Source organism: Raphanus sativus, chromosome 6 (assembly GCF_000801105.2).
Source record: "Raphanus sativus cultivar WK10039 chromosome 6, ASM80110v3, whole genome shotgun sequence".
NCBI lineage: Eukaryota > Viridiplantae > Streptophyta > Magnoliopsida > Brassicales > Brassicaceae > Raphanus > Raphanus sativus.
In genome coordinates, this window is record NC_079516.1 from 625,121 (window position 1) to 640,612 (window position 15,492).

The 15,492-nt window shown below is 31.1% G+C and overlaps 1 protein-coding gene across 1 annotated transcript; it reads left to right on the plus strand.

The window, feature by feature from the left end:
- The first annotated feature begins 13,342 nt into the window (after positions 1–13,342).
- LOC108807114 (adenine/guanine permease AZG1) lies at positions 13,343–15,492 on the plus strand. The gene has a single exon (XM_018579367.2). It carries the CDS (start codon positions 13,646–13,648, stop codon positions 15,374–15,376), a length of 1,731 nt encoding a protein of 576 aa, XP_018434869.1. The 5' UTR covers positions 13,343–13,645; the 3' UTR covers positions 15,377–15,492.

Below are 15,492 nucleotides of genomic sequence, written 5' to 3' on the forward strand. Positions count from 1 at the left end.
TTTGGCTGCTTCAAGATTAAAGCTTTAATCTCATCGCATTATACATGTTTTTTAGTTTTATGGATTTTCATGAGAAAGCGATGGGAAAGTGGACCTAAGAAACATTCTTGGGAGCTTTGGACAATGGCATCAATGGTGGGATGTTGAAACCGAATCAGATACCTTTAAAGTAGAACCCAAAAAAGACAAAAACTGAAATAGTGACTGTTCAGGCATAAGTGATGAAACTGAAATATACCCATTTGCGTATTAAAAACAACCATATTTTGATCATTGGAGGTTATGAAGTTCAAGTTTTCACTTACTCCATCTCTATGGTGTAGAAGATTATTAACCGAACATTTCCAGCTGAACCGGAAAATTTGGTTAAAAACTTCGGTTCAATTCAACAACTGAAAAAAAAGTTTTCAGTATGATTCGATTCGGCTCAGTAATTAGTTAGTTTATTTTTCAAAAAATGATGATTTTTTTTATTTTACCAAAATTCTAAATCAAAATAACGAAAATCCAGACTGAAAAACCAAAAGTTTGGTAGAAAATTTTGAAACCGAATAACCGAAAACTGAACCGAACCAAATTTCTTTTCGATTTACTTTGGCGAAATTTCAACCGATCCGAACTAACCGAAAAACCGAACCTGCATGATTAATTATGGCTACACAATCTTGAGTTCCTAGTCTCATGAAATGTTTTATAACGTCGAAATAGCATTTATATAAATCAGGTCATATTAAAAGAGAATGATTAGAGAATAAGAAAAAGAGATCGTCCTTTTGAGAAATGGATAAATGTAGCAATTTGATTGTTACAAGTAAACCTAAAAGAACCTTTGATTCACACTTCGAATTTGTTTGACATGTGCTCTATTAGTTGTCCTAGTAGGTACTCCACAGAATCGCATAAATTTTATTAAGAATCTTTTCTCAATTATATTTAGATTAAAAATTAATTATTTCCTCCGTTTCATATTAAGTATCGTTGTAAAAAAAAAAATTCGTTGTAAAATAAATGTTGTTTTAGCATTTCAATGCAAAATTTATTAATTTTATTCTTCGATTATTTTTCTATTGATTGAAATATGAGTTGGTATATAGGTAATGATGTTTTTATATTGAAAATATAAAAAAATAAATGATTTTTTTAATCTGTGTACAAAAATATAAAATGAAACTTAATATGAAACAGAATAAATATTAAATAATTAATATATTAATTCATTTCTGCATTTTATTGGCATGGATAAAAGAACGAAGAAGAAATGTGGGGACATGTTTTGTACACTGTAGTACTACTAATTATATTCAGAGATTAAGATTTGCGCTTTACGCAAAATATATATTGTATATTAAAATATTTTTATGTACTATTATATATTTTCATTCTTTTATATATCATTAAATAATAATAATAAATATATTAAATAATTGAAAGATCAGTAACTATTATATATATTCAACCGTCTTTTACCGTTCACACGAATATAAAGCTACCAATTTAGTTTGTAAAATCCTATAAACATTGCTGACAAAACACAATTGGTGCGAATATATTAATCTAAACAATTATTATTTACAATCATTTTATTGTAAATAAATAAAAAATATTTTTTATCTTTTATATGATATTTAATTAAATTTATTGTTATTAACATAAATGTATATGATATTTTTAATATGACTATATATTAAATAAAACTTCATATGCATATGGTTTTATGATCATTTGTATTTCTTATAACATTTTTAAATATATATATATATATACTAATCTAAATATCTATTAAATAAGATTTACTACTCATATAGTTTTATGAAGATTTGTGTTTTGATATTAAAAAAGAATTTTAAGTCATTGATCATAAAAAAATAAAGTGGGATTTTTAACAGTTTTATTAATTTTATAGTCATTTTTAAAAAGTAAAAAGTAAAAAATTAAAAATATACATAAAATAGAAATTTTATTATATGATTAATGTGATTGATTATTTTATTTTATAATATAAAACTAAACAAAAATTATAGAGGATGTAAAAATGTTTATAAATCATTGTTATTTAAATCACTAATTGTCATATATATTTTTATCAAATTAGGTGATTATGTATCTTTTATTTAAGGAAAAAATATAATATATTTTATACATCAATACTAGTTCTATAGTTAATGTGATGAAAATAATAAAATATACTATATAATTAGATAGATCAAATTATTTTCTAAAGATTCTAAAAATCATATTCGCCATGAAGTGTGTTATAGCTTAAACGTTTGTAATGTTTCTGAAATAATATATGAATGTTCTTTGAGAGACTTCATATCCCTTGTTCCATTGTGTCATTAGCTTAAACTCGTAATGATTAGATTCTCCAATGTCCCAACTGTCATTAGTGGCTTTTTGTTAACATATTTTTTATGCTTTGAAAAAGTTTCAAACACATTTTAGGTGAGTGAAATTGGTTTTGTTTAGTTTCAACTTTCAACCCAAATTTATTTTCTATAGTGATAGTAATGAATACTTTTACATTTTGTTTGTTTGCGTTTTCTTAAACTAATTTGAATTAACTCATCCCTAGTTATTTATATAAACTCTAAAAAAGTTTGTGCATATATAATATAAACCCTAAAGTCATCCAACTGATGTAGAAAAACAAAATTTTCCATTTAATTAGTATTTTCTGGATAATAACATGAAGGATTGAAGGTCTCATCCAACAAAGGAGATTCAATATAGTGGTTTTCAAAAACAAATTAGTGATGTAGTTACACGTTTATGTAAAAATAATCTGGGAGAAAAGTTATGAATTTGAATTTTGTATTCATCCAGTTGGATCTTAGCTTTATTTATCTTAATCAATACTTTTAATTAAGTGGATGTGATCGTAATGCGACTTTTGGACGAATTTGTACCCACACAAAAAAAATTGGGTCCATTTTCTCCCCAGCCAGCAAAATAGTTGATTTTTGACACAGATGATTATACAGAAAATTGACCAAAACAAATAGTTAATTTTCGGTTCGATGAATTTGCTCTCCAGCCAGCACTCTCCCCACTTTTTTTTGCCATACTTGATGATAATTAATCTGCTAAAATAGGCTTTTAAGAAGACCCGAAAAGAAGATAGAGTATATAAATTGCATGTGTTAAAAAAAGTATATAAACTGCTAATATATGTGAGGTAAATTGTTCAATAGTTTTTTCCATATATTGTTTGAGACAACATCTATACAAATTATTGTGCTGTGGTCTTCTTTTTCAGAAAACCCTTTATACGTTGCATTCAAAAAGACGCAATTAATCTTTCACATATGTTTTTCAAATAGAGAGATCTTCCCTTAAGTAAAATAATGCAACTAACACAAAAGGGGACAAGATATGTTGCTTGGTGTTGCCTACACAGGATAAAATGAGACAAAAGTCTGCATCCAATTATATCGAAATCTTGAAAAGTTAGTATTATCTTTCTTGCGGTCGATTCACTGAATTCTGTAAAAACACCGTAATCATGTTTTACCCATTTACTATATAGAGAACTAAATTCGAATCTAAGTTATGTAAAGATGGTGTGGCCAATAGTCTTGATAAAAATAGTTGTATGTATCATTGCTTTTTTGAAAAATATGTACTAAAATATTAATGATTAACAATTGACAAATTAAATTAGTGAGTTTTTAGTGGGTTTTAGAAAGAAGAAAGATGAACACAAGAGGGAAAAACTAGAGGTCAACACTTCAGCACTAATCAATTTGGTTTGGCCAACCCCGTCAATAAAAATTTCAAACCTTCCACTGATTAAATTTTCTTAACCTCTCACAAATACACTGCATCTAAAAATACATATTTAGTAAGATTGATTCTTATGTTTAAAAATAGTCAAGTAATGGTAGCCATAAACCACCTAAAACATTCAATCAAGTCAAACGAACACCAAATGGCATGATCATCAATCTGTAATTGTGGCGAAGTGCTGATCATCAATCTGATGACCAAGTTGAAGTAGTTCAATTTGAAATAGTTCGACGTTATCTGCTTAGCTTGGAGAAAAATGGCAAAATGACAGTAATATTTAGCTGCTTAGCTTGAAGAAAAGGACATGTGGCTGGACTAGCTGGGTTTGAGAATGTTGATTTATTATCCAGTAACCTATTATTCGATCTAGTTAGTAGAAAAAATATACAATATTGAGTTAGTAATTTTCTGGTTTGATATTTTAATAGAGAAGAGGATACGACAAACAAATAAAACGTTGTAGGAAGACTTTTAAGGCTAAGTGGTTTACTTTGCTAAAAGTACCGTAAACTGAATGATTAAGACCTCAATTCCATCATGCTCCTTTTTGTTTTGTTCCCTTCTATTTCTCGTCAGGTTCCATTTTGATATTCCATTGCCTTTTTTCTTTTCTTTTTCTTGTTTTGTTCTTATCATGTAACAACCTTTGATTTTTCAAAATATAATTCTGTAAGTGTAAAGTTCAGAAAATAGTTATGTTTTTTTTTGTAAACTAATAGTTATGTTATCTACATCATTTTATACGTTTGATGATTAATACGTACGTAACCAATAGCGTTCTAGGATGAATATCATAGAAAGAAATAGTACTAGATCTTTGTTTTCTTCTACTTGATTGTATTATAAACTTTTCCTTAGTGGATGTTTTTCATAATGAACATCCATGCAACGTAGTAATTTCGATAAAGAAGTAATGAATACCTCAGCTATACACCTATACCTAAGACACAAATTAGAAACTTAGCATCACATTGCTCTCTCACAATAATTATTTATCCATACAATATTAATTATTGTAATATATAATATTTAAAATATTCAAAATTTAATTATAAAAATAAATTGAACCAGTTATTAAGAAAATATGTGAAACGAGCATCTCACGTGTTTTTGTTTAATATTTTAAATAAAAACTCTTGTACTCTCATATTTTTTTCAAAATTTTCATTTATAAAATGTATAAATGATTTTTTTATTATCTATGTCACTGCTCTAAAAATAAATAAAAAGAGAAAAAAATGAGAAGAAATAATATCAACATACGCCCTTTTTCAAAAAAAAAAAAAAAGAAATAATATTAACATTGGTTTAGATAAGAGATCGACAAATGAAAGCTAAGATTCAGATGGTAGTGCCTTGTTGGTTGTCGAAATCATGTGGAAGGGAACAAAACTGACAGCTCAAAAAGAGTGATCGAATGATACTTTCACATGAAACTTTCATTCAATTCATTTCTTATCTTGTTCCGTTTTATATATTTTGTGTTTTTTGTGAGGAAATTTCTTGGTTTTGAAAATGTTTTTATATAATACAGCACCTTCTAAGAAAGATACAATGCTGTTTGATTTTTCTTTTTGAGGGAGCGCCACTAACTTATGATCTACTAGGGTCGGCCCGCCCTACGGGCGGGATGTGAATCTTAAAAAAATTTTAACAATTAAGTAAACATATAATATAAATTTTTATCATATAAAATATACATATTAGTTAAATTTTGTACATGTCATTGTAATTGAATATTTTTAGTTCACATTGAAAAATTTGTGATTGAGTTTAAATTTCTATAACAAAATGCAAATGATTTTAAAATCATGCGGAAAATATCTTTTTAATATGTATATATATATATATCGTTTACATTAAATACATAATATATAAATATAATTAAATATTTAAATAGAATATCTTTGATATATATATATATTGCTTACAGTAAACTAAATATTAATTTTCAAACAACACTTAGGAAATACTAAAACGATTTTACTTTTGAATTTTTATTTATATATATTTCTTTCTATCAGAATTTGCGAATGAATTATTTTTTAAACCTAACAATATTATGGATGTACTAATTAGTTACTTTGTTTTCTAAAATTGTTACTTTTATAATTATGTCAAAATAATTTCTGCTGTATTGATTATATTTTGTGAGGTATGTACCACTTGCGTTGATTTATTTGATATGTATTTGTTTTAAAAGTATTGATCAACACAAATACATAATATTCTTTTATTTTTCGTGTTGTATTTTGACATACTAAGCATATTTGGTGGAACAGAAGACTATCATTATTGTTGTTTTGCGTGCTTGTCAAGTCAGTTACGGTGCGAATAATCCATAATCCGAGTATGAAAAATAGTTACCACCGTTATTGAGTAAACAAACTAATATTAATTCTTTTTTACTTGTTGTTTTAAAAGAGAATGTTTTGAGTAAAATAGGTTCATAAAATTATAACAATAAAGATCAGAACGATACTTCATTTTCAAGTCCACCAATAGACCAGCTCGCAAAAAATAAAAATTCTAGCCCTGTTATAAAATGACTAAAGTAAGTTTGTAATGGACAGATTTTGATATCAGAGTTCAAAAGTCGATGAATTTTCCTAGTGAAGCAACACTGTTGGGATTCTTTAGTATTTGAGTTCATCAAGTATACACCATACTGCGTGGCATTCTGAGAAAAGAAGTCTTGATCTAGCAATGCTATATCATACGTTAGAAACAACACATTAACCCTAGTACTGTAATAAGAAGATGTCTCCATTAATTTGAAAAAAAAGACATCTCCATTACTCTGTATAATCTTTTTCTTTTTTGTTTACTAAAATTTTGGAACAGCAAGAATTCCACCGAACAAAGTCGCACTGATAAACAAATTAAAGATCTTGTTACAAAAAAAAAAAAAACAAATTAAAGATCTATTTTGAAGTTATGACTTTGTTTACTAACTTCGTCGGTGTAACACAACGCATGATAAATAGAACACATAAGAAGTAAAGCATACTGATCTGTAGCTTTGCAGAATAAAAGTAAAAGATCTACACTTGCAATAGAAAAGATCAATAATAATCCAAATCTTGACAGAATTTTAACAGCTTTCAGAGAACAACAATTAGGGAAAAAAAAATCTTCGCAGAATCTTGGGTAGAGAGATCGATTGTAAGCAGCTAGATATTCTCAAGAATACCAAAGAACATCATGTTCTGGAGTGAACCTTTTGTCTCCCACAGCCCACCGTCCGTTACGCTCAAAGGACAAAGCACAACTGCCAGAAATAAAGACACAATATTAAACAGTTCAACATAAAAAACTTGTTTTTAAAAAGCAGATCTCATTGACGAACAAAATGACCCTCAAAATTCTTAATGAAACTTCAGATAACTCAAAAAAATTGCTTGTAGAGTCTTTCCCAACCTCATCTGCTCAATTTGTAGATTAGACTCAGCATAGATACAATCACAAAGAGTCACCATGATTCCGAACTCTCTGTAATCTAAGGAAAAGTAGATCTTAGTTATATGCAATGGAAGTAACATGATAATATTTTCATGATCTAAACACCAACCTCTTGATGACATGGCGGAGAGCTTAAAAAATTCCCAGATGCCTTAGCTGTGCGAAAGGAGAAGCACTTAGAGATCAAAGAAAAAAATGTTCACATTTTTACATATAAGAAAAAGCTTAGAAACTGAGATAATACTGCTTATGCGTCCTAGATCTTCAAAGGATCCAACAGTGAGAATAAGTCTTATTGAAACTGAAGCAGCCATATACTTTGAACCAAGTGAAGAAACCCTTACTGCTCATCTAAAACACAAAGTCGAGTTTCTCAATCTAGGGTAACATGCAATCTAATTGAAACACGAAACACAATCATAATTTCAGTATATATTAAGAATACATCACATTGTGCTACACTAAGAGAAGAAGAAACTAACCGGTTAGAGGAGTGACGATGATTGACGGCGAAGAAGGAGATGGTGACTGCAAAACATGAACAATACAAAAAAAATCAACAAACGTATGCAAAATCAAGAGTACAGATGATGATGATGATCTACAGAAAGTAAAGTTATCTTTTATAGGGTTAGAGACACCGCCTTACAGATCAAAACAAAGCATTGAAGACTACATAGTGGGAGTGTGTATCAATGGGAGTTAACACAAACCCATAACTCGGACCGTTTCATATAGTAGGGAGAAGCAAAAACGCCAACTCGTCGCCGTTGACGCAGAAGAGAGACGATCTTTTTTTTCAGTTAAACAAAATTAGGATTGGAGCGCAGAACAATCTAACTGGGCCAAATATACCTTCTACTTTCAAGCCCAACCACACATACGAACGAAGCCCATGACAAAATAAGTTTAATGAAATGCTGCACTTTGCAAATAGGACACATGTCAACGCCAGGATCAACGAATTTGTGACCTGGAATCTGACGTGTCACCATGAGAGATACATCTTTCTTTTATAGATATAGATTTGTTACTTATCCAATTGAAAAGAGCCTAAGAAAGAAAGTATATTTGTAAGTTTTTTTTTTGCTTAAAAAGTATATTTGTAAGTTGGATACAAAGTGGAAACATGTCTCAGTGTGTACCTCTTTACAGACCAAATATATATTTAGTCTTTGGTGGTCGGTTTATTAATGTCTTGATCTGGTTAACCTCTAAAAGTATATTACCCAAAATTGTTAATATTAGTCTTAAAGTCGATTCCTCATTGATGGGTTTCAGATGATATATACATGGCTATAAACTGGACTATGAGGAATCGACTTTTAGAATAATATTAACATTGACTATATCACTCACACATATATCTTATCTTTAGTGGCTTTTAGTACATCGATCAATATTTGTGAAGATTAATGATTCTAGTTTTACAATGTATGAACACACCTTCTGCTCGCTATATGCATGGGAGACCTTGATGGCCTCATGGTTCTGGATTACGATATTCCATCTTGTAAGTGATTTGCTGACATATATTTAGATAATTTAAATTTAAACTAGTAGATGCTGAAATCAGAAAAGCTTTAAAAGGAAATAAAATTATGTTAAAAAAACTAGTACATGCTACTAAAATCCATAACTCGTAAATGAATAGTAAAATGACAAAAATATTGGAGATTTAATTATGTTTTTGTTTTATTAAACAATGCAATCGAAACCAACCTTTGAGTTGTGTGGACGAGATAAAATCAGACAAGGTGGAGCCGCTGAATTATGATCGAGAAACATAAAAATGTTTGAACTTTACCAAAAAAACATGAAATTGTTCAAGTAGCTAGTTCAAACGAATTTATTAATTGTAAACTTTATTACGCCAAAAGCAAAAATGACTGCCGAATAAGGGCATCCCCTCACGTGTAGAAGTCGGCCACCACCAATCCATATTCTAATAATTGAATATAATTTCACAAACCAAATATAGTATTTATTTTTTATTTTTAAAAATATATAATTTAAGTCTTTAATTAAGAAATACAAAAACATATTCAAACAGAATTGGTCGACTGATATGGTACAAACGATCTGTTTAAAACATTAAATGATAATTTTTTTTGTCGACACATTATATGATGATAACTAAGTCTATGATTCATGTAGATTTTGTGTGATTTTATGATCTATTTGTTTTGCGATTAGAATTATTCCTACTTTTGAGGAGATCAACAAGGCCAAATGACACCTGCTTTGGGACATCCAGTACATGTAAATAACTAGATTAACTGTATGCAACAGTCAGCATCACTTGCACGTCATTTGGAATTCAATTATTGGAATACTTAGTTAAAGTGATGAATGCTTCTATCTTTCTGATTTCTCTTCGTTTTTTCTCTTCGTTTATTATCATGATGTAATGAGCTTTGTATTCGACTACTCGTACTTTTGGACACTTTCACTTTCTAAGTGAAACGCCTTATCCATTAGGCCACGGGTGAGATTGCAATTGTAGAAATGTTCAACGAATTTAAAGCAAGAAGGACGACTACAAATACGATATTATGGCCTGATATTTGATTAAACCGTCGCCATTTGAATCATTTACATTATCATTTTGATCATAGGTATATAAATAACCGTATAATTGACATTTTGTGTTTTTTTTTTGTTTGTAAACAGACAAATTGTTTGAATCTCATGATGAGTGGAGACTTAAAGTAGGATTATAGTTCGAACAATATGGTATACAGAAGAATGATTTATCATGTTATTATACGAATTATAATCACACGCTGCATTAAGACAATTGTTATAGGTCACTCTTTGAAGATGCTAAATAGTGATTTATAACCGGTTTATTAAGCTACACCAATATTTCTTGAGGATTCTAAAAAATTTGTATGTAGTAGTAGATTTGGGACTAGGGAGAATGAAAGTAATACGGCCTAGGAAAATAGAATGGTGTCATTAAATATAACTATCATTAACATTGGTTATTATCAATATCACTGTTGCTGAAGATGAACCAGATTCGGTAAAATAAGTAAATAATTATGTATGTTTTAAATATAACAACTATTAGAAAGTATTCTTTCAATACAATCCGAATCTGGCTGATGTTCAGCAACTGAAAACCTCTGTTTCAGAATGTGTATGCAATACAGAACTAATATATGAAAGAATAAAGCTGAAGGCCAACCTATCAAGGTAATAACCACAAAAGTTAAGTTGCAAATCTTTTTGTTTATGTATTTTTGGTGATCCCACTAATTAAAAAGTTAGCGCAGTTTTATGACACTTTAATTTTATATAGCGTAAGATTAATACCCTCCAACCTACTCGATTATTGTAGCCAGACCGATATCTTTGACTTGCCATCAACAAACTGAACAATAATGACTAACACAAGGTCCACGGGAAAAATCAATTCTCTTATGATATAAATATAATTTAATAGTCATATTACATTTTGTAAGAGAAAACTAGCTTGCCAAAAATGCTACCAAACAACTTTTAATTCTGCAAGATATCGCGTTTTAAAAACAAATCCTGGGAGGGAAAAAGACTTAGCTGGTCAATATATGCGATGAGTTAGGTCAGTGTTGTTCACACTTGAAATTGTAAGCAAGTCAATAACGTTTCCTCTTCTTGCGGTAATTGCACATATGCATACACACCATAATCATACTTAACAAATGAAAGATGGCCAAGTTGTTCATATTGCACCCAGTTTATGTACTATTAACTCAAAAACGAACAACAGTTATACCACCATTAGACCCCAAGCACGAAATTAACTTGGTTAACTCGTGTTCGTTTGGAATTGATCATTTAAATTTACTAAACACAGACACATGTATGAAAAGCCTTCTAACAATTGAAGAAATTATTAAATTATACGATTTTGCCATTTATACAAAGGAATGACCACCATGTTATACGTTTTTAGCAAGCACTAATTTGTTATCACAACTAAAAGAGTTACTAATGGTCAATAGACTCAATACTAAACTTTTTAATTTCGTTTATTTAAAATATTGCAAAAGCTACCGCACTCGTTACGTTGTTAGTGAACAATGATATTTAAGTGATTTAACTCATTCATCTATTTACGGTACACAAGATCAAGGCATGTGACTCGACTTACCAAACAATTTTAAAATATTTTGCAGACAGCATAAAGAGTTGTACATGAATTATAATCCAACGTGATATTATACTAAGAGTTGACTATTTTTTTTTGTAAAAGGGTTTTAACGAGTTGAGTGATTACTCAACCGATTTAAGTTTATACTATATGATGATATACACATTTGCATTTTAATTTTATTTACACCACCGTGCCGAGTGCCAACTCACATATTCAAAATATCAGATGTAGAATTGGTGACATGATTTATCAATGATTTAGTTTGATTTATGACCATAACTCAAAAATGTTACCAATCATGATTTATTTTTTACTTTTTTGAGTTTACATTGAGTTATAGTGTGTTATCATTGAGGTACCATTTTGAGTTATCCCCTTTGTAAAATTGGTAACTCAACTAATTAATCAACATCAAGCCATTTCGTATGTATTATAAGTTGAAGTGGTAGTTATTTTGTTTTCTATTGATTATCTTACGTTTACTTTTAGTTTTTTTTTAACAATTTAATATTTTAATTGCATGATAATCATTCCTCAGATTTACTTTCCTTCACTCACTAAACTATTTTCGAAAAAAAATCACGTAATTATTTACTAATTAGTCAAACATTTTTTATAAATTTTCTTATTAGATTTTAATTATTATTTTTAAAAATGTTTCTTTAGTTTTAACTATTAACTATGTTCGATAAATAAAAAATTTATATACAAAAAATACGTTAATATAAAAATATATTTGCTATAATTTTTGATTATATGTTTACGTAAATATATAAATACGTAAAGACCTTCGCTATATATTTTATATTAACTAGGTTTGATAACTAAAAAATTATATACGAAATTACATAATTATATCTCTTTAATTTGATTATATATTTTGTATTTTCAGACTATTTTATTTATAAATTTTATTATTTGAAATAAAGACACTACAATTTATACATCGAAAATGTTACCAGTCAGCTATTTAAAGAAATTAATAACTTATATTCTTACATCGAACTCACCACATAAATCTACAGTTTCTACCACATAATTTTTACTGCGAGTTACATCAGATTGTAACTTTATTGTAAATCAACTCTAATATAACATGTCACCAGTCGGAAAATATGATAGTTTTACTCAACCGTCAAAGATACTCGTCTTAAAATACGTCTACGTAAAATGGAAAATTATAATAAATACTCTAGAGCTGAATCCACGATAAACACAGAATATTTTTGATGAAAAATACATCTCTATAATGTGATAATAATCTTTACTTAAATATCTATAGAACTGGATACATTTTTTAAACGAATAATTCATAATTAGAATATAATAATTAAATATCAGACTTGTTTCGAACAAAAAAAAATATCAGACTAAATATTTTGTAGTTAAAATTGATAGGATTACTAAGAAAAAAACTACAATTAGATATATTTCAAAATCCGAGTATTTTGTATTTAAAAATTTGTAAACCAAATAAGATTTACAATTTGAACTTCTAACCATATGTATTTTGATTTCAAAACTCAATTTCGGATTTGTTATGATTTAAACTAATATATCGGTTTTGGATATAGTTTTTTTAATATTAATTGTGATTTTTAGATGTATATAATAATATTTTAAAAACAAACATAACCAACCATAATCACCTTTAAAAGTTATATATTTTTTTAAATTGATATCGTAAACCCAAATTTAAATTAAGCTAATATGAATTTACTCAAAATAATTACTATATTGATAGTATAAACGGTATCAATATTTTTGAAAAAAAATTACAATGCGTCGATATAAATAATGGTATAAATAATTGTTAGTAAACACAAAATCAACATAATAAACAAGGAGCTAAAGAATGAAAATATCAAATATATGTCTAGACGTATTTGTTATTAAATTATTAATGAATTGATCCAACTATAATAACCATTTACAATAATTTTGTTCTGTAAATTTTTTTAAAAGATTTTAATTTAATAGAGAGGAGACTTGCAAATTGCAATAAACAATAACAAGATTATGTTACAAATAAATAAAAGAGAAAAAGACAAAGAATCGTGTGGACACATGGTTGCATGAGAGATACTTCTCTCCTAAAGATCCACTTCATCTAAACCAGAATCTTTCCACTTCCTCTAATCATATCAATTCTCCTATATATACACACACACACACAAACACATTGATATATTTTTTTTTTTGGGCTACACCCAAAAAGTTTGTACTTTGCATTTCTCCTGTGATCTCTTTCCAATGGAGCAAGAACTACCTTCTAGTAATACCAGACCCAACCCCAAGCTACTAAACCGGGTCAACACATACGTGGGCTCAAGCCGGGTTGGTAAGCGGTTCAAACTCGCCGAACGTAATTCAACTTTCACGACGGAGCTCCGTGCCGGTACGGCGACTTTTCTCACAATGGCTTATATCCTCGCCGTAAACGCCTCAATCCTCTCCGACTCCGGCGGAACTTGCTCTGTTTCCGACTGTGTCCCACTCTGCTCAAACTCAACGATCCTACCTTCCCAGTGTACCGGACCGGGTCTCAGATTAATCCAACCGGACGTAACATGCAAATTTGATCCGGTTAATCCCGGTTACGCCGCGTGCCTAGAAGGACTTCGAAAGGATCTAATCGTCGCCACTGTAGCTTCCTCTCTCATCGGATGTGTGATCATGGGATTGATGGCGAATCTCCCTCTAGCTTTAGCTCCGGGAATGGGAACAAACGCCTACTTCGCTTACACCGCCGTCGGGTTTCACGGATCCGGTTCGATCTCGTACCAAACCGCCCTCGCCGCGGTTTTCATCGAGGGACTAATATTCCTCTTCATCTCCGCCATAGGCTTCAGAACGAAGCTAGCGAAACTCGTCCCTAAACCGGTCCGAATCAGCTCATCCGCCGGTATAGGACTCTTCCTCGCGTTCATAGGTTTACAAAACAACCAAGGACTCGGTTTAGTCGGTTACAGCCCTTCCACTCTCGTCACACTCGCCGCGTGTCCCGCCTCGTCACGTGCCTCGTTAGCTCCCGTCATAACGTCGGCTAACGGAACCGTCTCTCTACTCGCAGGCGGTTCCGTTTCCGGAGATATCATGTGCCTCCACGGACGCATGGAGAGCCCCACCTTCTGGCTAGGCATCGTCGGGTTCGTGATCATCGCTTACTGCCTGATCAAGAACGTCAAAGGAGCGATGATATACGGGATCGTGTTCGTAACGGCCGTCTCGTGGTTCCGTAACACCGAAGTAACGGCGTTTCCCAACACACCCGCGGGAGATACGGCGCACGATTATTTCAAAAAGATCGTTGATGTCCACGTCATCAAAAACACGGCGGGAGCGTTAAGCTTCTCGGGGATAAGCAAAGGGCATTTCTGGGAAGCGCTGGTGACTTTCCTCTACGTGGATATTCTGGACACGACGGGGACGCTCTACTCCATGGCGAGGTTCGCCGGATTCGTCGACGAGAAGGGAGATTTCGAGGGGCAGTACTTCGCGTTCATGTCCGACGCGTCGGCGATCGTGATCGGATCGCTGCTAGGGACGTCTCCGGTGACGGTGTTCATCGAGTCGTCGACGGGGATAAGGGAGGGAGGGAGGACGGGGCTGACGGCGATCACGGTGGCGGTTTACTTCTTCTTCGCGATGTTTTTCACGCCGCTGCTGGCTTCGATCCCGGCGTGGGCGGTCGGACCGCCGCTGATTTTGGTCGGGGTGATGATGATGAAGTCGGTGACGGAGATCGATTGGGGAGATATGAGGGAGGCGATTCCGGCGTTCGTGACGATGATTATGATGCCGTTGACGTACTCGGTGGCGTACGGGTTGATCGGAGGGATTGGGACGTATGTTGTGTTGCATCTGTGGGACTGGGGAGAGGAAGGTATGGTGAAGTTAGGGTTGTTGAAAAGGAAAGTTGAGGAAGAAGAGGTTGTTAATAATGGACTTGTCAAAGTTAACGACACTCATACGTCTGTTTAGATTTTTTTTTTTTGTTACATTGATGTTCTTAGATTGATTATTGATTTATTTCACTTGAAGATATATAAGAAAAAATGTAAAAATGAGCAAAATTGAACTTTGTTTTTGAACTGGTT

Coding starts and splice junctions, on each gene's coding strand:
- LOC108807114 (XM_018579367.2), top strand. CDS start 13,646: ATGGAGCAAGAACTACCTTCTAGTAATACCAGACCCAACCCCAAGCTA.